The sequence below is a fragment of the Triticum aestivum genome, chromosome 2A (assembly GCF_018294505.1).
Source record: "Triticum aestivum cultivar Chinese Spring chromosome 2A, IWGSC CS RefSeq v2.1, whole genome shotgun sequence".
Classification (NCBI taxonomy): Eukaryota; Viridiplantae; Streptophyta; class Magnoliopsida; order Poales; family Poaceae; genus Triticum; species Triticum aestivum.
The window spans coordinates 22623811-22650905 of NC_057797.1; the positions used below are offsets into that span (position 1 = coordinate 22623811).

General features: G+C 46.0%; 1 protein-coding gene and 1 pseudogene across 1 annotated transcript; one reads left to right on the top strand and one right to left on the bottom strand.

Annotated features, from left to right (window-relative positions):
* Positions 1-22727: 22727 nt before the first annotated feature.
* On the top strand, positions 22728-24293 carry LOC123184403 (F-box protein At3g07870-like; annotated as a pseudogene).
* A 617-nt stretch (positions 24294-24910) lies between these two features.
* LOC123184404 (cytosolic sulfotransferase 5-like) lies at positions 24911-26570 on the bottom strand. The gene has a single exon (XM_044596534.1). It carries the CDS (start codon positions 26155-26157, stop codon positions 25030-25032), a length of 1128 nt encoding a protein of 375 aa, XP_044452469.1. The 5' UTR covers positions 26158-26570; the 3' UTR covers positions 24911-25029.
* Positions 26571-27095: the final 525 nt, after the last annotated feature.

The following is a 27095-nucleotide window of genomic DNA, read 5'->3' on the forward strand; positions in this document are numbered from 1 at the left end:
GCAACAAAAGATAAGTGGCAACAGTGATATGATAGTGGTGAAAGTGATAGTAAAAGTAAACAGCAAAAGTAAATAGCAAAAGTAGCAACTAGTAACCAGTAATATTTAAAACACTGTAGGCTAGGGAGACGGATGGTTGGGCGCTGCATGGATGAGATATATCATGATTCCAACTTGGGGCAAGGCACACGGAAAAGTAATGATCATCTAGGCAAATATCAAACATTAGGCATGTATCCCGAAGGTAGTTGTACGTGCTTGCAATAAGAACTTGCACAACATCTTTTGTCCTACCATCCCGCTACGAACGGGGCCAAAAGGAACTTATGGAGATTAAGGTGCTCCTGTCAAAGAGCACCGGAACAAAGCAATAAACTCAATGGATACATGTAATCCTCAAACTACGGACCATCCCCTTTGGTGTCCCAAGCTGTCACTTTTGGGATCGCCGGTTCCAAACCGTAATAGGTGCAAACAACTCATAGATAGGATCAAGAACACAAATATATTCATGCAAACACATATGGTTCAGATCTGAAATCATGGCACTCGGGCCCTAGTGTCAGGCATTAAGAATAACGAGTTGAAGCAAAGATGATAAACACCATAGTAGATGATAGGCAACATGCCCCCAACGATCTGACAGATTATTACATGATCTAACTCATCCAATCCCTACCATCCCCTTCGCCTACAGCAGGGGATTACTCACACATGGAGGGAGAAGTCATGGAGGGATGATGGAGTGGTGATGATGATGACGATGGCGACGATCTCCCCTCTCCGGAGGCCAAATCAGCCTCCAGATTAGCCCTCCCGAGGAAGAACAGAGGGCGGCGGCGGCTCCGCGACGAAAACTGGGAGAGAGCCTTCTGATCTGGGATTTCTCCGTCACGAGATAAAATACGAGTCGAGGTAGGGCAGCAGAGGAGGTGGGGCCCACCCAGGCGACCCCCCGGCGCGGCCAGGGGCTGGGCCGCGCCACCAGGGCGCCTGGGCCCCCCTTGGCTCCCCTCTGGCCCTTCTTCTGGTCCTGGTTTCCTTCGGGTGCGTGGATTTTCTGTGATTTTTCGTGGAATTTTCCGAGATACCTAAAAATCCGTTTTCCTGCACACAATAAAACCATACAGGCAGCTCTGCTGAAAACAGCGTCAGTCCGGGTTAGTTTAGCTCAAATCATGCAAGAATGAGACCAAAACAATATCAAAAGCGTTTGGAAAAGTAGATACGTTTGAGACGTATCAACTCCCCCAAGCTTAGCATATTGCTTGTCCTCAAGCAATTCAGTTCAACGAACTGGACGCGACAAAGAAAACTTTGACAAACTCTTTTGCTTCATTAGATGTAAATAAGCATGTACTACGAAAAAGAGTCTAGCAAGTATTGAAACAGTACTATGAGGACAATGCACGGAGCAATCCTTCTTTCAAGTGACCAATCACAAATATCTAAAAGTGAATAATATATTACTGAAAATCAAGACAAGATTACACTGCACATAGCTTGAGCATATTAGGGTGGTATCTCGCTAGCCTCCATGAGTGAAGCAAAACATAAATGCAGAGACTCCTCCAGAGTTTTAAAGGAGACTAGAACTAAGAATTTCAGAATGAATAATATCACAAGCATGCAGAAAACAATGTAATACTTTGGGACAATGCACATTACACTCAGAATGACAATTATGCTCTCCTAGTCGGTGCTTTGAAGAAAGAAGGTGGAGACTCTCGAACCGTGGAATTTTATGGCGAGGTTGAAAACCCGTAGTCGGAAACAAAAACTAAACATGTACCAGAGCTCTTGGTTTTAAAAACAGAGGAGAAAATTATGTTTTTGAGAGGTGCATATTTCGTCAATGAATGCTAGCAGGTAACTCAATCACTTTTTGAACCAGACAAGTTTCGAGGAACGGCTCCCGTATGAGGATCATAACATCCTCTTAATCTCCTTTGTTGATCACTGCCAAAGTTTTCTGATTTCTCATGAACAAAGCGTGAAGGAGGGTTCGTTTGTTGTATTATCTTTTATGAGCCGGGCGCACTCTAAGCCAGCTCCTACTCATATTAAGGGTTTGCACATTATACATGCAATCCAGTGGTGAAACTTGTCTGACTCAAAAAATATCATGAATTAACTACTACTTCCTCATGAGCTAAAACAGAGGCACAAAAAGAGAAATCTTTTGATTAATTTCGATATGGTACACGAAAGTCTTCGTTAGGAATGGCAGGTAAATACCATGTATAGGCAGGTATGGTGGACTCATAGGGAATAACTGGTTTTAAAGATTATGGATGCACAAGCAGTCAGTCCGCTTAGTACAGGTGGCGGCTAGCAAAAGACTGGGAAGCGACCAACTAGAGAGCAATAACGGTCATAATCATGCAGAGCGACAAAGCAACATTGAATCGGGCATGAAAGTGATATAACTATTCTGAAACTCAAAGATCATCAAGGCATAACAAACTTTTTAGTCTTAAACATGTGTAAACATGTGCCAAGTCAATCCAAGAATTCTCCAAAGGGAAATACCACCTTAGTATACCAGACTACGAACAATGCAATGCATGTAAATCATTTCAATAACACATTATATACTCTAGCTATTCGAGACTAGCCACAAGGAAAGCATGAACCACTGGAAGAGCATTGTAAACGTAGCACTATGTCGCTACAAGCTGGTCTCTAGATCATAAATACAGGCATATGTACAAAAGTAGAAACAAGAAGAGTTCATACCGGTTTTCCTTGTTGCTTCCCTTCAGTCGATCTTCGTCATTACTGCCTTGTCACTTGCACGATCGAACTTAGGAAATATAAGTAAATGTCATCACGGACTTGAGCTGAACTCTGAATACAAAGCAAACTAAAGAGAGAAAGGAATCTTTTTTGTTGTTTTTGCAAAGAGAGAAATAAAGAAGGACGGGCAAAAACTTCGAAAAGATCAAAGCAAATAAAATGGATAGTACAATGGAAAAGTGAGAGGGGAACGTACTCCCCCAAGCTTAGGCTTTTGGCCTAAGTTGGTAGCAACTACTGCCCCCAGGAGCCGCCTGCTCCGGAGGAATAGTGGTGAGTCCAAGGATCGTAGAAGGATGCTGGCGCATACACCGAACTCCTCGGAGTCTCCCACGAGGAAGGGTCCGTGCGCAAAGCAGAGGAAGGCCCTTCACCAAACTCGGTGGCGGTTTCTTCCTGAAAAGGTGGTAACTCACCGTGCTCCCCCTCGTCGGGCACAACCCCTCCATGGGGTTATGAAACTGATGTCGGACCATGAACTCATCGAACTGGATAACATCAAAGGACCATCCGTTCCTGCTAGAAAAATCAAACAAAAGAGGTGCAGGTAGACGGATCTTGCGTTCCGCGGTAGTTCCGAAACGCAAGATATAAACAAGATTATCAAGCTCAGAATCCATGGTAACAAATTTATGCCTTTTCATAGCAGCAAGATCAAAACTTAAATAAGTAAAAGGATTATCATCAGGATGTGGGGTGCCTCCAAAATGTTCTAAGATAAGTGTGGCATAAATGCCACCATATAAGTCTCCCTTGTTACCGTTCATAGCAAGGCGTCGAGCAATTAAGACACCCAGATTATAATCAGACCTCCCTGAGAGGGCTGCTGCCAGGATAGCAATATCCGGTGCAGAAATGTTGCTTGTGTTGTCTCGAGCTAACACCCCTCTAGCAATATAATATGCAAAATACCTGAGGTGAGGGAATAAGATGCTCGAGATCTTTGATCGACGAATACCCCTCGTGTCCATGTTGCAGAGAGAGTTGAAGACGGTTTTCAGCTCGGAGGGCTGAGAGGCCATCCTACCCGTCCTCCCAACGTTCGGCACACCTATTATTTCACAAAACTTCTCCAAAGTCATGGTGATAAGATCATTATAAATTTTAAACTCAATAGCACCTGAATCGGGATTATATCTAAAACTGTTAATGAAACGGGAGGTGAGTTTTTCATACTGAGTAACACGGCATGTGACTAGCCGTGTCAAACCTGCATTAGCACAAAGATTATAAAACTCATCCTTAATTCCTGCAGCTTCAAGGAATTCATCACATGGAAACGTCATTGCACGTGCTGGACTTGTGTCTTCCAACAACTCCAGGGGCACATGATCTTCATTATAGCTCACCCTAGCAGTCGATGGTGAAGCTGCAGCTCTAGTAACTCGATCGGAGTGTGCGGGTTTCCTCTTCTCAAGCCACCCCTTTGCCTTTCCTAACAAACTCATTTCTGAAATTTTTGACAAATTACCAAAAACAAGGATTAAACAAGGGGAGTTGAGGCAAACTACTCAACTTACTTGCCCAAGGCATAAACTTGCATCAAAACTTGGAAAATAACTTTCTACACATGCATGCAAGCTCATCTATACAGCACCAAGAACTACTAAATACTCACAAATGAAGCCACCAATCAGAAATCTAATTGGAGGGGTGGAGGAGTCACATACCAGGGAGTATTTGTTCAAAATCTCAGCCCAAACGATAGGCTGTAGAGAGAGATCGAAGATTCGCCTCCAAGAACAGCAAGAACGCAAGAACAGGTGCAGAACTCGTGTTTTCGGAGAAAATGAGAGAGAGAGGAAGAATACTTACCTGGAGGGGGGCCATGTGGGCCCCAGGCGCCCTGTGGGCGCGGCCAGGGGCTGGGCCGCGCCAGCTGGCCGCCTGGGCCACTGGTGGGTCCCCCTGGCTAGTCCCAGGCACCTCTGGTTCATTCCCTACGTGGAAATTTTTATTTTTATTTTTCTGGAATTTTTCTGAAAACTTCACTGTTGAAATTTTTTCGAAGTTCAAAAGGCTGCAAGACTTCTGAAAACTTGAAGCAATGATTAGTATTGTGAAGCTTCAAAACATAAACATCTGGTACAGCAAAGAGAGTAAAGACTAAAATAAAAGACAATATAACAAGCTCAACTTTTTATCTACATAAAACATGTTTATTAGTAAGGTTGATCAAGTCTTACCAACAAACAAGCGATATATAGAACAAAAAGCCTCACCTCTTACGAAGTAATTACTGAACCTTTACTTTGATGGCCATTGTCCCCACCATAATAGTTTTGTATTTGTGGTGCACATGTAGTGGACAGTCCCATTCTCCAATCTTCACGGTCTCTATATTTTCTATAGAGTTGAGGCCATGCCTCCTGTCGATCTTCTTTGGAAAATACACCATGTGTTCTTTATCATTCACATGGAAGGTGACCTTCCCTTTATTGCAATCAATAATAGCACCTGCGGTGTTAAGAAAAGGTCTACCAAGAATAATGGACATGCTTCCATCCTCGGGCATGTCAAGCACAACAAAATCAGTAAGAATCAAGCAATTAGCAACTTTTACGGGAACATCCTCACAAATACCTATAGGAATGGCGGTTGACTTGTCAGCCATCTGAAGAGAGATATCTGTAGGAATTAGTTTCTCTAAACAAAGCCTTTTGTAAAGAGAGAGAGGCATAACACTCACTCCTGCTCCAAGATCATACAAAGCAGTCTTGACATAATTATTCATTATGGAGCAAGGAATGGTGGGCATACCTGGATCACCGAGCTTCTCAGGAATCTTGCCACTGAAAGAGTAGTTAGCAAGCATAGTAGATATTGCTTCATTAGGAATTTTTCTCTTATTAGTGACATTATCTTTCATATATTTTGAATAAGGAGGTAACTTGATAGCATCAGCCAAAGGGATTTGAAGAAAAAGAGGCTTAATCCACTCACAAAACTTATTGTAATGCTCTTCTTCTTTAGATTTGAGAGATTTACCTGGAAAGGGCATGGGTTTCTGCACCCATGGTTCTCTTTCCTTCCCATGTTTTCTTGCGATGAAGTCTTCTTTAGTGTACCTCTTACGTTTGTCAGGTGCTTCTTCTTCTCGAACTTCAGGCGGATCATTCTTCTCATTATCTTTATCTTCAGGTTCAGCACCGTCTTCAGTCTCAGCATCGGAGATAGATACACTGTTGGGATCAACAGCTGGCTCTTCATCTGTAATAGGATCATTGGAATTTTCAGTCTCCTTATGTTTCTTTTTCTTCTTTTTGGAGAGCCAACAGTTCCTTCTTCCTGCATTTGAGAATCTTGCTCAATTCTCCTCGGGTGCCCCTCTGGATAGAGAGGATCTTGAGTGCTAGTGCCTCCTCGGGTTTGAATCCCGAAAGCCTGCAAATCATCTTGTTTGGCTTTGTTAGCAAGCAAATCTTTTTGTACATCAGAAATCTGCTCAAGCTGAGTTTGAACCATATGAAAATGTTTCACAAGACATTGAACATCATTAACTGTCCTACCTAGAACATCTAGCAAACTTTTGATAGCAAGGGAATTATCATGCAACTGACTTTGTATCCTCTCATTAAAATGATTCTGCTTCATAATAAAATTATCAAACTCATCTAAACATTGATCAGGAGGCTTACCATGAGGGATGTCACTTGCGTTAAAATCTAAAAGAGAGTGTACCTCTACCATAGGGTGGTGAGTGATAGGCTCAGACAGCTTCTCGATAGGGGGTAGATTCTTTACATCTTCAGCTTTAATACCTTTCTCTTTAATAGACTTCTTTGCTTCTTGCATATCTTCGGGGCTTAGAACAAACATGCCCCTCTTCTTTTGTGGTGGAGGTGGCTTAGGGGCGGACCAATCTTCATGGTTTTTAGCAATCCTGCCCATCAATTCTTCTGCATCCTCCGGTGTTATCTTCCTGAAAACACAACCAGCACAACTATCCAAATAGGACCTGGATTCATTAGTTAGACCAGCATAAAATATATCAATTAATTCATTCTTAGGAACTCCATGTCCTGGTCTAGCCCGAATTAAACTGCAGTACCTCCCCCAAGCTTTAGGGAGGGACTCATCCTGCAACTGTTTAAAGTTATAAATTCTTTGTAAAGCAGCATGTTGCATGTGAGCAGGAAAGTACTTATCAACAAAAGAGTGAGCTAAATCTTGAGGACTCTTAATAGAACCGTACGGAAGTGAATCATACCATGCTTTAGCACCTTCCTTCAAGGAGAAAGGAAGAAGCTTGGTCACATAAAAGCATTGTTTCTTCTCATCTGTAGTAAACAGACCACCTAACTCACCGAGTTTGGTCAGGTGTGCTATAGCATCATCATTTTCTCTGCCATAAAAGGGGTCAGCTTCAACCATAGGTATAAGTGAAAGATCAACAGAGAAATCATAATCAGGATCATCGATGCATATAGGAGATGTAGCAAATTTAGGATCAAGAACAGCTTTGTTCTTCAAAGAGTGTTTTTCAAACATTTTCTTAATCTCCGCAGGGTCAGAGCCGGAAAACTCTGTCAATTCCCTGCATAAATCTTCATCAAGCACATAGTAATCATCATCAAGGATCTCTCCTTGAGTTTACTCAAATCAGGATAACCATATGTTTCACCAATAGGGTAGCAAGTAACAGGGTTTCGATTTCAGACCTTTTTGTAGCAGCAGCAACCTGTTTCTCAAGAGCATAACCAAGTGAAGTAATATCATCAATAGTAGTAGAGGCATCATCAATAGTGTCAGACATAATAACAGATTCAGTAGGAGCATCATGTGATGGTGGTGAGGCAAACTTACTCATAACAGAAGGTGAATCAAGTGTAGCGCTAGTGCTCAGGACAATACCTCTTCTTGTAGTGGATAGTAAGATCGGAACCTTGGGGTCTTCTTTCTTACCCATAGTGGATGAAGTGCAGCAGGTAGAATACTTCAAGTAGACTCGTAAATATTGCTATGCTCCCCGGCAACGGCGCCAGAAAACGGTACTTGATAACCCTCAACCGTAAGGGATCGAGATAGTCTTCGCGGGTAGGAATAACCCAATTTATTATTTCGACACAAGGGGAGCCAAAGAATATTTATGAGCTTTGACAGTTGAGTTGTCAATTCAACTGCACCTGAAATATACTTACTTGCAACAAAAGTAAAGTGGCAACAGTAATATGGAAGTGGTGAAAGTGAAAGTAAACAGCAAAAGTAAACAGCGAAAGTAGCAACTAGTAACCAGTAGTATTAAAACACTGTAGGCTAGGGAGATGGATGGTTGGGCGCTGCATGGATGAGATATATCATGATTCCAACTTGGGGCAAGGCACACAGAAAAGTAATGATCATCTAGGCAAATATCAAACATTAGGCATGTATCCCGTAGGTAGTTGTACGTGCTTGCAATAAGAACTTGCACAACATCTTTTGTCCTACCATCCCGCTACGAACGGGGCCAAAAGGAACTTATGGAGATTAAGGTGCTCCTGTCAAAGAGCACCGGAACAAAGCAATAAACTCAATGGATACATGTAATCCTCAAACTACGGATCCATCCCCTTTGGTGTCCCAAGCTGTCACTTTTGGGATCGCCGGTTCCAAACCGTAATAGGTGCAAACAACTCATAGATAGGATCAAGAACACAAATATATTCACGCAAACATATAAGGTTCAGATCTGAATTCATGGCACTCGGGCCCTAGTGTCAAGCATTAAGAATAACGAGTTGAAGCAAAGATGATAAACACCATAGTAGATGATAGGCAACATGCCCCCAACGATCTGACAGATTATTACATGATCTAACTCATCCAATCCCTACCATCCCCTTCGCCTACAGCAGGGGAATTACTCACACATGGAGGGAGGAAGTCATGGAGTGGTGATGGAGTGGTGATGATGATGACGATGGCGACGATCTCCCCTCTCCGGAGGCCAAATCAGCCTCCAAATTAGCCCTCCCGAGGAAGAACAGAGGGTGGCGGCGGCTCCGCGACGGAAACTGGAGGATAACTTCTGATCTGGGATTTCTCCGTCACGAGATAAAATATGAGTCGAGGTAGGGCAGCAGAGGAGGTGGGGCCCACCCAGGCGACCCCCCGACGCGGCCAGGGGCTGGGCCGCGCCACCAGGGCGCCTGGGCCCCCCTTGGCTCCCCTCTGGCCCTTCTTCTGGTACTGGTTTCCTTCGGGTGCGTGGATTTTCTGTGATTTTTCGTGGAATTTTCCGAGATACCTAAAAATCTGTTTTCCTGCACACAATAAAACCATACAGGCAGCTCTGCTGAAAACAGCGTCAGTCCGGGTTAGTTTAGCTCAAATCATGCAAGAATGAGACCAAAACAATATCAAAAGCGTTTGGAAAAGTAGATACGTTTGAGACGTATCAGATTCCCCCAGATCTGCCTATAGATGGAACAAAATTCCATTCATATGTCTGGTATGGGTCAATTTTTCTAAAGAAGCTATCCATATAACTTTTTTTGTGAGTCTCTTGTAGACCATTAAAGTCCAGGGAATGATCTCTAATAATGTGAGAGAGACAGGAACTCATTCCTTTCTTTCCTACCCCCTACAATTCCAAAAGAGACCTATCATTTAATACCAGATTTTTTTTCTCCCCCTCCCCTTGGCGGCCCTGGAATGATGGACAGGGCTACCAGGTTTATTTTCACCCCTATCAGGGTTTTGACTCCTAGTCACTGGCCTAGAGATAACCACATGGGCTTTTGGGGCTTCTCTTTTTCCTAGACCCTGAAGGAAATATGCCCTAGAGGCAATAATAAAGTTATTATTTATTTCCTTATTCATGATAAATGTTTATTATTCATGCTAGAATTGTATTAACCGGAAACATAATACATGTGTGAATACATAGACAAACAGAGTGTCACTAGTATGCCTCTACTTGACTAGCTCGTTAATCAAAGATGGTTAAGTTTCCTAACCATAGACAAAGGAGTTGTCATTTGATTAACGAGGTCACATCATTAGTTGAATGATCTGATTGGCATGACCCATTTCCATTAGCTTAGCAACTGATCGTTTAGTGTGTTTCTATTGCTTTCATCCATAACTTATACATGTTCATATGACTATGAGATTATGCAACTCCCGTTTACCGGAGGAACACTTTGGGTGCTACCAAACGTCACAATGTAACTGGGTGATTATAAAGGAGTACTACAGGTGTCTCCAAAGGTAGATGTTGGGTTGGCGTATTTCGAGATTAGGATTTGTCACTCCGATAGTCGGAGAGGTATCTCTGGGCCCTCTCGGTAATGCACATCACATAAGCCTTGCAAGCACTACAACTAATGAGTTAGTTGTGAGATGATGTATTACGGAACGAGTAAAGAGACTTACCGGTAACGAGATTGAACTAGGTATTGGATACCGACGATCGAATCTCGGGTAAGTAACATACCGATGACAAAGGGAACTAACGTATGTTGTTATGCGGTCTGACCGATAAAGATCTTCGTAGAATATGTAGGAGCCAATATGGGCATCCAGGTCCCGCTATTGGTTATTGACCGGAGACGTGTCTCGGTCATGTCTACATTGTTCTCGAACCGTAGGGTCCGCACGCTTAAGGTTTCGATGACGGTTATTATGAGTTTGTGTATTTTGATGTACCGAAGGAGTTCGGAGTCCCGGATGTGATCACGGACGTGACGAGGAGTCTCGAAATGGTCGAGACGTAAAGATTGATATATTGGAAGCCTATGTTTGGACTTCGGAATGGTTCCGAGTGAAAACGGGAATTTACCGGAGTACCGGGAGGTTACCGGAACCCCCCGGGAGCTTATTGGGCCTCATGGGCCTTAGTGGAAAAGGAGGAAGGGCTGGGCCAAGGTGGCCGCGTGCCTCTCCCCCCTTCCCTAGTCCTAGTAGGACTAGGAGAAGGGGCGGCGCCCCTCTCTCTCTCTTCCCCCTCCGGGAAACCTAGTTGGACTAGGATTGGGGGGGGGGGAATCCTACTCCCGGTGGGAGTAGGACTCCCCTGGCGCGCCTATTGTGGCCGGCCGGCCCCCTCCCCTTGCTCCTTTATATACGGGGGCAGGGGGGCACCCCAAGACACACAAGTTGATCTTCGTGATCGTTCCTTAGCCGTGTGCGGTGCCCCCCTCCACCATATTCCACCTCGATCGTATCGTTGCAGTGCTTAGGCGAAGCCCTGCGATAGTAGAACATCAAGATCGTCACCACGCCGTCGTGCTGACGGAACTCTCTCTCCGGAGCTTTGCTGGATCGGAGCCCGAGGAGCGTCATCGAGCTGTACGTGTGCCAAGAACTCGGGGGCGCCGGAGTAACGGCGCCGGGATCGGTCGGATCGCGAGGAGAACGTACGACTACTTCCTCTACGTTGTGATCGCTTCCGCTTCAGGTCTACAAGGGTATGTAGACAACACTCTCCCCCTCGTTGCTATGCATCACCATGATCTTGCGTGTGCGTAGGAAATTTTTTGAAATTACTACGTTCCCCAACAGTGGCATCCGAGCCTAGGTTTTTATGGTTTGATGTTATATGCACGAGTAGAACACAAGTGAGTTGTGGACGATACAAGTCATACTCCTACCAGCATGTCATACTTTGGTTCAGCGGTATTGTTGGATGAGATGACCCGGACCAACCTTACGCGTACGCTTACGCGAGACCGGTTCCCTCGACGTGCTTTGCACACAGATGGCTTGCGGGAGACATCTCACCAACTTTAGTTGAACCAAGTGTGGCTACGCCCGGTCCTTGAGAAGGTTAAAACGGAGTCTATTTGACAAACTATCGTTGTGGTTTTGATGCGTAGGTAAGATGAGTTCTTGCTTAAGCCCGTAGCAGCCACGTAAAACTTGCAACAAACAAAGTAGAGGACGTCTAACTTGTTTTTGCAGGGCATGTTGTGATGTGATATGGTCAAGACGTGATGCTAAATTTTATTGTATGAGATGATCATGTTTTGTAACCGAGTTATCGGCAACTGGCAGGAGCCATATGGTTGTCGCTTTATTGTATGCAATGCAATCGCCCTGTAATGCTTTACTTTATCACTAAGCGGTAGCGATAGTCGTAGAAGCATAAGATTGGCGAGACGACAACGATGCTACGATGGAGATCAAGGTGTCGCGCCGGTGACGATGGTGATCATGATGGTGCTGCAGAGATGGAGATCATGAAGCACAAGATGATGATGACCATATCATATCACTTATATTGATTTGCATGTGATGTTTATCTTTTATGCATCTTATCTTGCTTTGATTGACGGTAGCATTATAAGATGATCTCTCACTAAATTATCAAGAAGTGTTCTCCCCGAGTATGCACCGTTGCCAAAGTTCGTCGTGCCCAGACACCACGTGATGATCGGGTGTGATAAGCTCTACGTCCATCTACAACGGGTGCAAGCCAGTTTTGCACACGCAGAATACTCGGGTTATACTTGACGAGCCTAGCATATGCAGATATGGCCTCGGAACACGGAGACCGAAAGGTCGAGCGTGAATCATATAGTAGATATGATCAACATGATGATGTTCACCATTGAGAACTAATCCATTTCACGTGATGATCGGTTATGGTTTAGTTTGATTTGGATCACGTGATCACTTAGATGATTAGAGGGATGTCTATCTAAGTGGGAGTTCTTAAGTAATATGATTAATTGAACTTAAATTTATCATGAACTTAGTCCCTGATAGTATCTTGCTTGTTTATGTTGATTGTAGATAGATGGCTCGTGCTGTTGTTCCGTTGAATTTTAATGCGTTCCTTGAGAAAGCAAAGTTGAAAGATGATGGTAGCAATTACACGGACTGGGTCCGTAACTTGAGGATTATCCTCATTGCTGCACAGAAGAGTTACGTCCTGGATGCACCGCTAGGTGCCAGGCCTGCTGCTGGAGCAACGCCAGATGTTATGAACGTCTGGCAGAGCAAAGCTGATGACTACTCGATAGTTCAGTGTGCCATGCTTTACGGCTTAGAACCGGGACTTCAACGTCGGTTTGAGAACCATGGAGCATATGAGATGTTCCAGGAGTTGAAGTTAATATTCCAACAGAATGCCCGGATTGAGAGATATGAAGTCTCCAATAAGTTCTATAGCTGCAAAATGGAGGAGAATGGGTCTGTCAGTGAGCACATACTCAGAATGTCTGGGTATTACAATCACTTGAGTCAGCTGGGAGTTAATCTTCCGGATGATTGTGTCATTGACAGAATTCTTCAATCACTGCCACCAAGCTACAAAGGCTTCGTGATGAACTATAATATGCAAGGGTTAGTAAAGACTATGCCTGAGCTCTTCGCAATGCTAAAGGCTGCGGAGGTAGAAATCAAGAAGGAGCATCAAGTGTTGATGGTCAATAAGACCACTAGTTTCAAGAAGAAGGGCAAAGGGAAGAAGAAGGGGAACTTCAAGAAGAACAGCAAGCAAGTTGCTGCTCAGGAGAAGAAACCCAAGTCTGGACCTAAGCCTGAAACTGAGTGCTTTTACTGCAAGCAGACTGGACACTGGAAGCGGAACTGCCCCAAGTATTTGGCGGATAAGAAGGATGGCAAGGTGAACAAAGGTATATGTGATATACATGTTATTGATGTGTACCTTACTAGAGCTCGCAGTAGCACCTGGGTATTTGATACTGGTTCTGTTGCTAATATTTGCAACTCGAAACAGGGACTACGGATTAAGCGGACACTAGCAAAGGACGAGGTGACGATGCGCGTGGGAAATGGTTCCAAAGTCGATGTGATCGCGGTCGGCACGCTACCTCTACATCTACCTTCGGGATTAGTTTTAGACCTAAATAATTGTTATTTGGTGCCAGCGTTGAGCATGAACATTATATCTGGATCTTGTTTGATGCGAGACGGTTATTCATTTAAATCAGAGAATAATGGTTGTTCTATTTATATGAGTAACATCTTTTATGGTCATGCACCCTTAAAGAGTGGTCTATTTTTGATGAATCTCGATAGTAGTGATACACATATTCATAATGTTGAAGCCAAAAGATGCAGAGTTGATAATGAAAGTGCAACTTATTTGTGGCACTGCCGTTTAGGTCATATCGGTATAAAGCGCATGAAGAAACTCCATACTGATGGACTTTTGGAGTCACTTGATTATGAATCACTTGGCACTTGCGAACCGTGCCTCATGGGCAAGATGACTAAAACACCGTTCTCCGGTACTATGGAGAGAGCAACAGATTTGTTGGAAATCATACATACGGATGTATGTGGTCCGATGAATGTTGAGGCTCGTGGCGGATATCGTTATTTTCTCACCTTCACAGATGATTTGAGCAGATATGGGTATATCTACTTAATGAAACACAAGTCTGAAACATTTGAAAAGTTCAAAGAATTTCAGAGTGAAGTTGAAAATCATCGTAACAAGAAAATAAAGTTTCTACGATCTGATCGTGGAGGAGAATATTTGAGTTACGAGTTTGGTCTACATTTGAAACAATGCGGAATAGTTTCGCAACTCACGCCACCCGGAACACCACAGCGTAATGGTGTGTCCGAACGTCGTAATCGCACTTTACTAGATATGGTGCGATCTATGATGTCTCTTACAGATTTACCGCTATCGTTTTGGGGTTATGCTCTAGAGACGGCCGCATTCACGTTGAATAGAACACCGTCAAAATCCGTTGAGACGACACCTTATGAACTATGGTTTAGCAAGAAACCAAAGTTGTCGTTTCTTAAAGTTTGGGGCTGCGATGCTTATGTGAAAAAGCTTCAACCTGATAAGCTCGAACCCAAATCGGAGAAATGTGTCTTCATAGGATACCCAAAGGAGACAGTTGGGTACACCTTCTATCACAGATCCGAAGGCAAGACATTTGTTGCTAAAAATGGATCCTTTCTAGAGAAGGAGTTTCTCTCGAAAGAAGTGAGTGGGAGGAAAGTAGAACTTGATGAGGTAACTGTACCTTCTCCCTTATTGGAAAGTAGTTTATCTCAGAAACCGGTTTCTGAGACATCTACACCAAGTAGTGAGGAAGTTGATGATGTTGATCATGAAGCTTCAGATCAAGTTACTACAGAACCTCGTAGATCAACCAGAGTAAGATCCGCACCAGAGTGGTACGGTAATCCTGTTCTGGAAGTCATGCTACTAGATCATGATGAACCTACGAACTATGAAGAAGCGATGGTGAGCCCAGATTCCGCAAAGTGGCTTGAAGCCATGAAATCTGAGATGGGATCCATGTATGAAAACAAAGTATGGACTTTGGTTGACTTGCCCGAGGGTCGGCAAGCAATAGAGAACAAGTGGATCTTTAAGAAGAAGACTGACGCTGACGGTAATGTTACTGTCTACAAAGCTCGACTTGTCGCAAAGGGTTTCCGACAAGTTCAAGGGATTGACTACGATGAGACCTTCTCACCCGTAGCGATGCTTAAGTCTGTCCGAATCATGTTAGCAATTGCCGCATTTTATGATTATGAAATTTGGCAAATGGATGTAAAAACTGCATTCCTGAATGGATTTCTGGAAGAAGAGTTGTATATGATGCAACCAGAAGGTTTTATCGATCCAAAGGGAGCTAACAAAGTGTGCAAGCTCCAGCGATCCATTTATGGACTGGTGCAAGCATCTCGGAGTTGGAATAAACGCTTTGATAGTGTGATCAAAGCATTTGGGTTTGTACAGACTTTTGGAGAAGCCTGTATTTACAAGAAAGTGAGTGGGAGCTCTGTAGCATTTCTGATATTATATGTAGATGACATATTACTGATCGGAAATGATATAGAATTTCTAGATAGCATAAAGGGATACTTGAATAAGAGTTTTTCAATGAAAGACCTCGGTGAAGCTGCTTACATATTGGGCATCAAGATCTATAGAGATAGATCAAGACGCTTAATTGGACTTTCACAAAGCACATACCTTGACAAAGTTTTGAAGAAGTTCAAAATGGATCAAGCAAAGAAAGGGTTCTTGCCTGTGCTACAAGGTGTGAAGTTGAGTAAGACTCAATGCCCGACCACTGCAGAGGATAGAGAGAAAATGAAAGATGTTCCCTATGCATCAGCCATAGGCTCTATCATGTATGCAATGCTGTGTACCAGACCTGATGTGTGCCTTGCTATTAGCTTAGCAGGGAGGTACCAAAGTAATCCAGGAGTGGATCACTGGACAGCGGTCAAGAATATCCTAAAGTACCTGAAAAGGACTAAGGAGATGTTTCTCGTATATGGAGGTGACAAAGAGCTCATCGTAAGTGGTTACGTTGATGCAAGCTTTGACACTGATCCGGACGATTCGAAATCGCAAACCGGATACGTATTTACATTAAACGGTGGAGCTGTCAGTTGGTGCAGTTCTAAACAAAGCGTCGTAGCGGGATCTACATGTGAAGCGGAGTACATAGCGGCTTCGGAAGCAGCTAATGAAGGAGTCTGGATGAAGGAGTTCATATCCGATCTAGGTGTCATACCTAGTGCATCGGGTCCAATGAAAATCTTTTGTGACAATACTGGAGTAATTGCCTTGGCGAAGGAATCCAGATTTCACAAGAGAACCAAGCACATCAAGAGACGCTTCAACTCCATCCGGGACTTGGTCCAGGTGGGAGACATAGAGATTTGCAAGATACATACAGATCTGAATGTAGCAGACCCGTTGACTAAACCTCTTCCACGAGCAAAACATGATCAGCACCAAGACTCCATGGGTGTTAGAATCATTACTGTGTAATCTAGATTATTGACTCTAGTGCAAGTGGGAGACTGAAGGAAATATGCCCTAGAGGCAATAATAAAGTTATTATTTATTTCCTTATTCATGATAAATGTTTATTATTCATGCTAGAATTGTATTAACCGGAAACGTAATACATGTGTGAATACATAGACAAACAGAGTGTCACTAGTATGCCTCTACTTGACTAGCTCGTTAATCAAAGATGGTTAAGTTTCCTAACCATAGACAAAGGAGTTGTCATTTGATTAACGAGGTCACATCATTAGTTGAATGATCAGATTGACATGACCCATTTCCATTAGCTTAGCAACTGATCGTTTAGTGTGTTGCTATTGCTTTCATCCATAACTTATACATGTTCCTATGACTATGAGATTATGCAACTCCCGTTTACCGGAGGAACACTTTGGGTGCTACCAAACGTCACAACGTAACTGGGTGATTATAAAGGAGTACTACAGGTGTCTCCAAAGGTAGATGTTGGGTTGGCGTATTTCGAGATTAGGATTTGTCACTCCGATAGTCGGAGAGGTATCTCTGGGCCCTCTCGGTAATGCACATCACATAAGCCTTGCAAGCACTACAACTAATGAGTTAGTTGTGAGATGATGTATTACGGAACGAGTAAAGAGACTTACCACTAACGAGATTGAACTAGGTATTGGATACCGACGATCGAATCTCGGGTAAGTAACATACCGATGACAAAGGGAACTAACGTATGTTGTTATGCGGTCTGACCGATAAAGATCTTCGTAGAATATGTAGGAGCCAATATGGGCATCCAGGTCCCGCTATTGGTTATTGACCGGAGACGTGTCTCGGTCATGTCTACATTGTTCTCGAACCGTAGGGTCCGCACGCTTAAGGTTTCGATGACGGTTATTATGAGTTTGTGTATTTTGATGTACCGAAGGAGTTCGGAGTCCCGGATGTGATCACGGACGTGACGAGGAGTCTCGAAATGGTCAAGACGTAAAGATTGATATATTGGAAGCCTATGTTTGGACTTCGGAATGGTTCCGAGTGAAAACGGGAATTTACCGGAGTACCGGGAGGTTACCGGAACCCCCCGGGAGATTAATGGGCCATATGGGCCTTAGTGGAAAAAGGAGGAAGGGCTGGGCCAAGGTGGCCGCGCGCCTCTCCCCCCTTCCCTAGTCCTAGTAGGACTAGGAGAAGGGGCGGCGCCCCTCTCTCTCTCTTCCCCCTCCGGGAAACCTAGTTGGACTAGGATTGGGGGGGGGGGGAATCCTACTCCCGGTGGGAGTAGGACTCCCCTGGCGCGCCTATTGTGGCCGGCCGGCCCCCTCCCCTTGCTCCTTTATATACAGGGGTAGGGGGCACCCCAAGACACACAAGTTGATCCTTGAGATCGTTCCTTAGCCGTGTGCGGTGCCCCCCTCCACCATATTCCACCTCGATCGTACTGTTGCAGTGCTTAGGCGAAGCCCTGCGATAGTAGAACATCAAGATCGTCACCACGCCGTCGTGCTGACGAAACTTTCTCTCCGGACCTTTGCTGGATCGGAGCCCGAGGAGCGTCATCGAGTTGTACATGTGCCAAGAACTCGGGGGCGCCGGAGTAACGGCGCCGGGATCGGTCGGATCGCGAGGAGAACGTACGACTACTTCCTCTACGTTGTGATCGCTTTCGCTTCAGGTCTACAAGGGTATGTAGACAACACTCTCCCCCTCGTTGCTATGCATCACCATGATCTTGCGTGTGCGTAGGAAATTTTTTGAAATTACTACGTTCCCCAACAGACCCGACCAAGGTAAATTCCTCTTCTAACTCCTCTATACCTTCTGCCCACTCATCACTGACAGGAGTTATATCTCCTTTACCATTAGTGATGTATACCATTTTGCCTTCTACACCATTATCAGATATTGTATCTGTTTTTTCCTCCTCACTCCTGATCCTTTCCAACTCTCTTAAGATATCAATACTAGCAAAATTATTATCAGGGATCAACACTCCCATTTTAGTTGCCCTAAGCATCATCTCATGATTAGACAAAACTTCAAAAGAGTTATGGGTCGGTTCATTACCTTCCAGATTTCTTTTTTTGGAGATAGCAATAGCTTTATCCTGCACCTTGGCCTCCATTTTCTGCATAGTCCTCACACTAAGCCTTAGGCCAGCTTCTGGGATAAGAGGAGGAGTAGGAACCACTTCCCCCATATCATCTGAGGATGCAGGGAACTGTACCATACAATCAGTCTTCCCCCTTTCCTTCTCAAACTCCTCTCCCTCAAGCTCTTTGACCTGTTCATTTTTTTGATGATCCAAATGAGATATATGCAAAGCAGATATATCTTTTGAAATCAAGTCATTACCAGAAGGACTTTTAACTACCTGTATCCCATCCATATGCTGCTCAAAGTTCTTTGCAGCAGGAACTGTAATGGATTTAAACAGGTCATCTCTCTCACATGCCTCATCAGCAATAGTTTCAATCAGGAGAGTATTATCATCAGTTTCTTCAGATTCATCTGTTCCTCTTCCACAGGCTCAATCGGGGTATTTTTCCCATTGTTCATAAATTTACTGGTCCACTCCCTCTCTCTTTTTCATTAGACTTGGGGCATGTCCAAGAGAACTGCTTATCATTTGATGAGTTTCCTTTTACATTGCCAACCTGGGCACTCTTAAGTTCTCTTTCTGGATCTCTCACCAACACCTTGTCAACTTCATAGAAGAAGTCAAAGAAATGTGTGCCCAAGACTGCTTCTGCAACACCAGGTAGCTCATCCACATTGCGACATCCCAGCCGAACCCGTACAAATTTTGGCTTATGTAGGGTGGCCATGTCGATTTCAAGTGGTACACCTACCAGAGATGAAACATAAGCCAAATTTCTCTCGTTCCTCCAATGGAACGTTAGCAACCTTAACCCAAGCAATTTCCATCACACCGTTAGCCCCAACATTAGCCGACCAGGGGACAATTTTCACAACAACTCCACAAGATTTCAACGTCATTTTATCATTATAACATGTTTTTTTAACATCTCTCTGATTTGGGAAGCGCATGACATATGTATTGGGACCAATAGAGCGAGCAGTACAGTGCCATTTGGTCCCAATGTAGTCAGAGAAAGCATCCTCAAGATCCTTCACACTAGCCTCTCCCTCAATCACTGTGACAACAACACTAGTAGCTCTCTCTTTTAATTGTTTAGCAGTGCATGAGTCTGGGATATAGAAAAAACCCTAGCCCTTGGCCTGAAAAGCACACATCGGTGCCACACACTCCCATGGCAGGAAAGTAACACAAACCGAGGCTAGATGTCCCATCTTATTGCATCTCTCACAAAAGGCTTGCGGACAACTAGCAGGAGTATGACTAGTAGCTTTGCAGATTAAGCAGGGATCATAAGCTTTGGGTGGGGGCACATGAGATGAGGACTCGGCACGTACGACGGGATCGTAGTTCTGCTTCTTCCTGTGGATATCAGGAGCGTTGAGACCAGGAGGGTTAGGGTTCTTCTCCACCCACCCACCCCCCCAGATCTGGCCCGCTTGGCTCTCTCTGCAGCCTCGTCCCACCGCTCTGTGTCGTCCGAAGCCGACGCCGTCTTCTTGTTGGTGGAGAGGTCGTCGCCGTCGACGTCCCTGGACCACGACTAGCGGCCTCGACCTCGCCCTCGGTCGAATCGACCAGCTCCACGCCCCATCCGCCCAGATCCAAAGCCCTCCCGACGATTTCCGCGGAAGGCGTGGCCGCCACGGTTCTCCATCTCGCTTGGCTCGCTTGGGGAAGCAGCCACCGCTGCGTAGGATCTGTGGTCGCCTCCAATCTTCCCCTCCCACCAGAGGAAGGAGGAGGGGAATCTCGATCTAGGGTTTCTCGGGGTCTCCCAAAAGTGGGAAAGAGCGGCGTCTAGGTCACGGATCGGGGTGGGAGCGGCTTTTGTACCCACAACATCCTCTCGTGCCCCATGGCCGCGCGGGTCTCCGTCCACGTGTCGGGCATCAATGGCGGCCGCCTCACTCGCGCCTGGATGTGGCCCCAGAATTCCAGGGCCCCGCCATTGCCCGTCCGGATGTGGCTCGGTGCACCGCACACACCACCACGCGCCGCATGTCCCCGTGTACCCGCACCTGTGTCGTTCGTCGGAATACGGTCACGAACCCTAGCAAAGTGGCATGGGAAGGAGATGACCTGACCAATATGGATGGTTTCCCCCTCGCACAAGTAGCGCGCATCCACCGTCACTCCCTTGTCGTTGATCAGCACGATCCGGAGCGCTCCTCGACGGAGGAGGATCTCGCCATCGGTGAAGTGGACGGTGCGTGCGGACGCCAGGTCCGCCGCGAAGGAGACGTGCCAGCGGACGTCAAACTCCATCGGTCAGGTCCAGTGAGCCGTTTTCTTAACGCGCCCCTGTAATTGATGCGACCAAACAATGGCTCTACGATGCAGGATTCAATAATGATGAAAAACTGCGAGGCACTTCGGATGGTGTTAACACAATTTCTGGATACTAGGTTAAGTTACCGATGGAGCTGTAATGATTTTTATGAGTGTGGTGAGTAGAGGACCTCTAGTTTCAGATACATAGTCCTTACGTGCATCCTCTCTGCTAAAGTGCTTATATTCAATAATCAGTCCTATAATCGGATGTCTTAATGTACGTAGTAATGTTCGCTTGCTACATGCATGTTGTGTTAGAGTGAGAAGGTGGTAGTCCCTATACTCTGCTCAAGTTCTTCTCTCTGGTGCTTGTTTGTCTGACTCACTCCTGCAGCCCTGCTGCACCAGTTTGATGTATTGCTAAAGCAAGTTCAGACTATCTCTGGGCGATGGTAGCCACTTTGCATCTTTTGATGTTTAGGCAGCTTTCTTGCCGGTTGTTGAAAAAATATTTAGATGAAACAGTTCGGAGCACATACAATTTTGGATTTTCAGTTTCGTCAGACTATATATGAATTTAGTTCAACAAGTGTGTTAGTCCATCAGAAAACATCACCAGAAGAATATATACCTTGACGCTGCCACTAGTAATTTGATTTACTATATGGGCAGTAGCCTTTCTCTTCTATGTTTTTCAGCTACGGAGAAAAACAATTCTTCAAGCTCAGGAATTAAATTCCATTTTCTAAGTTCCATAACCACATGAAAATCTCAAATAACGTTGTTGCAACAAATCAAGCGAATTTTGGAATTGCTGGAAATGTGACCTACTCAGCTCCACCTCTAGCCATAGGTGAGATGAGATAATGCTGACAAGATAAGCAATTAGACTATGTGCAGTAGATGCTCTGGAAGCAAGAGATGTGTTCTCAAATTAATACAATCTGAAGCCCCTTATCTTAAGTTAATTTTACCTGCAAAATATATCAGTATTGGAATCCTTCTTGTTCTACAACAACTGGACTCAATTTATCCTTGAATTTATTCAGTTTCTCTTTGTTATTCAGGTAAGTTTCTAGTCATTCTTGTTGAAATTAACAACATATATATTCCAAAATGCTTGTAGGATCTAAGAAGGCGAAGAAATGGACAAAGTGAAAGAAATTTTGGTAATAGTGATTAACTGACACATATCAATTCGAAACCGCGAATTCTTTTAAGATCTTTCACTGTTTACAAATATATGTCACAGTCGGTTACAGCTAGATCTAATAATTTTGGTAATATACATGTCTTGCACTCAAACTGATGATTTACCCCGTGTAGGATGTGGACTCCGAGTTGTCGGCCTAGTTCACGGGGCCAACTTTGTCCTTCATAAAAGTTTTACAGCCCCCCCTAAAATATAGGCTTCGTCCCGTAGATGTTCCGGATTGAAGGCAGTTTAACAAGAAATGGTTGGAGGGAGTGAACTTTCATCTCCCACCATGGTCTTTCGGCGATCCCTGCCGCGTCTGCTCGATCCTCCCCGGGCGCCTCCATGCCACCTCACCGGAATACCTCGACGCCGGCGACCACCGGACCCTAGGAGGAGAGGACGGAAGTGGCGGCGAGATGACGGAAGTGGCATAGCTGCTTCCGTCGTTGCACGCCGCGTGAGGATTCAATTGCATTTTCTTTTTATGTGTGATGGTGTTTCGTGCTATTTTGCAGGGACCCTTTTGTAAATTCAATTGGTTTATACGGAATCTATTCCGCTGACAATAAAATGGTATAGTAAATTCTCACAAATTCATTTTTAGGGTAAAATCGTATACTGTTTTCTTAGAGGAGGCGGTTTTAGCGGATCTGTCAAACGCTGTCAAAGGAAGCAGTTTTCATCCTCCCAGATCGATCGCACTCTACCCATGGGCATGGCTGAATCCGCCGGCGGCGGTGAGCCCCGGCTCCCCGAGGAGCTCGTCCTCTGGGAGATCCTGACGCGCCTTCCGGCCAAGTCCCTCCTACGGTGCCGCGCCGTCTGCACATCCTGGCGCCGCAGCCTCACCTCGGACACGGGCCTCCTCCTCGCACACCACCGCCGCCAGCCGGCGCTCCAGCTCGTCACCACCGGGGACGCCCTCGAGGGCAGGATCGACGCGCTGGACCCCCGCGCCGGCGAGCGGCGCCCCGTCGCCCGCACGGACCGGGCCGCCTCCCCCACGGACCTCGATCTGCTCGCCGCCTGCGACGGCCTCCTCGTCGTCTGCGCCTACGGCGCCCTCCACGTCTGCAACCCGGCCACCCGCCAGCGCGCCCCGCTCCCGCTGCTCCACGCCTACCACATCTCCGGCCTCTACCCTCACGCCGCGTCCTGGTCGTACTCTTACCGGGTGCTGTGCTGGAGGAAGGAACCCCACGACACCGCCGACGGCCGCGCCGTCTACTACGTGCACACCGTGGGATCCACCGAGGTCAGGTGCGTCGGCGAGCCCCCCGAGCCGTGGGCCACCGGGGACATCGCCGAGGTGATGCCAATGCTGGAGCTCTTCCACCCGCACGTCCTCGTGCAGGGCAGGTTTCACTGGCGCCTCGTCGAGTTGCCTGGCCGAAAATACAACAACATGCTGGTTTTCGACACCGTCGCTGAGTCTTTCCGGCATGTCGAGACCCCGGTCGAGGGCCCCTGGGCTGACCCCTTTGAGATGAAGGGGGAGCTTGGGTTGTACAACTACAATGGCTTCCGGACGGGTGATCTCTGGGTGCTAGAGGACTATCAGAACAACGTCTGGTCGCTCAAGCACCGCATCAAGGTGCAGAGGCCGGTCCTTTTCCTGGTGCAGGACGCCCAAGGAGATGTGTTCATTAATTCTAAGAAAAAGGGGACCGTGGGCATTATGTCGCAGCGCCTGCGGCACTTGTCGATCGGGCACCGATGGCAGTGTGTTGACACGCTATGAATGGAGCGGTCGCCTCAATCTTAAGCGGCATAGGTTCAAAGAAAGCCTTGTCCGGCATGCCTTCTTCCCGACCGAAGGTAATGGTAGTGTCGATGAAACACCATTGTTCAATGGGTTGTCAGCTGTGGTGTTGCTTCCTGATGATAATTCTGAGCCAGATTGAGGAAGCAGATTTAGTAATCCATGCCAGCCAAGTTCATTCTTGTTGAAAACCCAAGTGAGTAGCTCTAGGCTCTTAGTTGACGATCTTTATTATTCCTGGTTATTATCTGTGTCTAGTGTCAAGCAGAATTCACCAAAACTTGGTCTTCTGAAATAAAATGTTTATGTTATAAGCAATTGCAAGCAGCTCGATAGCAAATTAGATGAAAATAATTATCTTGAGATAATCATATTCTACACCTGCTGGTCTAATAGTTTTGGGGCATATTCTTTTTGCTGTGAACTGTCTCTTTCAGTAGGTGTTGTGCTGATTGTCCTTAGTGTATTTGCCTTGAGATGATAGTATTTGCCTTGAGATAATCATATTATACACTTGATCTTATAGTTTCAGGGCATACATGATACTACCTCCATACCAAAATATTGACGTTTTTGTAGCCTAAACTATATTAATTGTCGCTGCAAGTGTATTTTCAGTAGACGTTCTGCTTGTTTTCCTTAGTGTCCTATCCGATCGATGCTTTAGATCATATTATTGTTTAGCCCCTTTTTTGTTCTCATTTTCTACCACCTATGAAATTGTCGTTGAAAAAAATCAGTATTTTGTGCTAAGTTTGTCCCCTCTATGAAGAACCAGATACAATAATAGGATTATATGTGGCACATCACTTCGGCCCAGTTCTTTTGCCAGAATCTGGAGATTCTCCCAGAATCCGACCCCTACCCAGCTTCTCCCAGAATCTTTGAGCCCCATTTGTTTTACAATCCTATCTCACTGTAAACTTGATATCCCAGGAGCACGTCACTTCATTTCACTATCAACCTGCTATCACTTCATCAATTCACCCTAGTTTCAGATACCACTAAAATCACAACTGCACAGCAACTAGTTGTAAATGAATCGATATCCCAGCCTATGATGAGGCCATATGCTTGACTGTTTAATTCTTATTCCCATAATTAAACCACAATAACCAACATAGGGCTCTCCCCAACAAGAAGAAGCAGAGTGGAAAGGAAAAACACAACAGATGACAGATGACACTTGCTCAAAACACAAGCCCGGACCCCTGGAGCTTCTGCTGGATGATGCGGTCGAGCTTCTCCCCCATCTCGCGGCTCATGTGGTTCGCCCAGTCCCCTACCTCGCCCTTCCTGTAGAACACGGAGTTATCAACGTGAACTTTATTCCCGTGACTGACGCCGCCGACCTGGTTCACCTCTAGGCCCGTGAGCGTCTCGAAGCTGCACATCCTCGCAACCTCCTCCGCCACGCCGGACCTCTCCTCCTCCTCGGTCAGCGGGACGCCGAGGAACCTCGCGAGCCTCCTCACGACCTGCATCTGGTCCGACTTGATCTCCTCGTACTTGAGGAAGAGGACGGTGTCCGACCTCGCCACGCTCTCCTCCCAGTACTCGAGGCAGTGGTCCCAGAAGGGGCCGTAGGGCGAGAACCCCTCGCAGAACATGTCGAAGGCGTCGTCTATCGACAGGCAGGCGCCGCCGCCCCACGCCACCAGCTTGTTCTCGAAGTGCAACCTGGAGACGAGCGTGTCCTTGGGGTCCCGGCATAGGTACACGACCCGGCACCCAAGCGACCGCGTCTCTGGCCTGAGCAGCGACATGGGCATGTGCGTGGCGAGGAGCCTCGGGGACGGGAGTGCGCCGAGGTCAACATGGCCGCCGGCAGCGCCAGGGATCTCGATGAACGGCACGAGGTGCTGCGAGTGGTGGGTGAGGAGCGGGTGGTGGGCGCCGAGGCTGTGGCGTGAACGGTTGACGATGGTGAAGGCGAGGGCCTTGAGCCAGGTGGTGCCGCACTTGGGCTGCGTGGCGAGGACGATGTCGGCGGCTCGTGGCGCGAAGGCCCGGCTGGCGTGCAGGACCCCCTCCAGGATCCCCGGCTTGAACCAGTAGCCCTTGTACCGGATGAGCGGCTGCGCCCACCCCTCCCTTGACGGGAGCGAGGATATGAAGTCCTTGAGGCTCTCTCCGGATAGGGCGTCTTCTGGTGAGCTCTCGGTGGCGATCGCGGTGGCACTCTCTGGTGAACTCATCGGTGGAGCTGCTGGTGCTGCCGGTTGGGCCATGGCTGGTGTGGGAGGGGAGGCGAAGCTGGCCGTCTTGGCTATGATTTGAATGGGTGTTGAAGAAGCTGGTTGGTGCGGTAACCACATCGAGCCGTTATAGTTTATGGAGGGAGCAGGATCTCGTGGAGCCTAAACTAATTACAAATTTAGAACACGACACATCCTTAATTCTGACGCATGCATGCATGGCTCCAACGACTCGCACTAATCAGATCGTGCACTCCAAAGTGACATGTCCCTTGAGATGATTGGATCGAAAATAAAGCTAATGTATCCCAACCAAAATATATATCCAAGTACATCTACTGGTTACATAGCATAATTGAAGTGAACACTAGGAGGATGCAACAAACCAGGACAAATCGTTTCAAGAATATATACAAGTGATGAATCATATCCTTCTCCGGCATTGCAAATAGAATAACACATCTCATCTTCATCTATCTTACTCCGCATCATGCCCGAGAGGACATTTGTTCGACCTCCGCGTCTTCCGGTGAACTCTCGGTGGCGGTGGCGCGCTCTGGTGAACTCATCGGTGGAGCTGGTGCTGCCGGTTGGGCCATGGCTGGTGTGGGAGGGGAGGCAAAGCTGGCCATCTTGGCTATGTATGGGTAGAGAAGAAGCCGGTTGGTGCGATGACGACATGGAGCCGTTATAGTTTATGGAGGGAGCAGGATCTCGTGGCGCCTAAACTAATTAGTGTGAATCCAACTCATCTCCCTGCACATATATAAAAATGAAGCACTCCAGTGTCGAGTTGTGACGCATGCTCCAACGAAACGACTCGCCGTAATCAGATCGTGCACTCAAAGTGACATGTCCCTTGGGATTGCACCGAAAATAATCCTACCGTGTCCCAACCCAAATATATAGCCAAGTACATCTATCAATTAACTTTAGATGGCATAATTGAACAGCACTAGAAGGATGCAACAAACCGGACAAAGATTTCAAGAATATATTACTCCCTCCGTTCCTAAATATAAGTCTTTTTTAGAGATTTCAATACAGGCTAGCTACAT

What these genes read in the sequence shown, in the direction of transcription:
- LOC123184404 (XM_044596534.1), bottom strand. Translation starts at nt 26,157, where the DNA reads ATGTGGTTACCGCACCAACCAGCTTCTTCAACACCCATTCAAATCATA.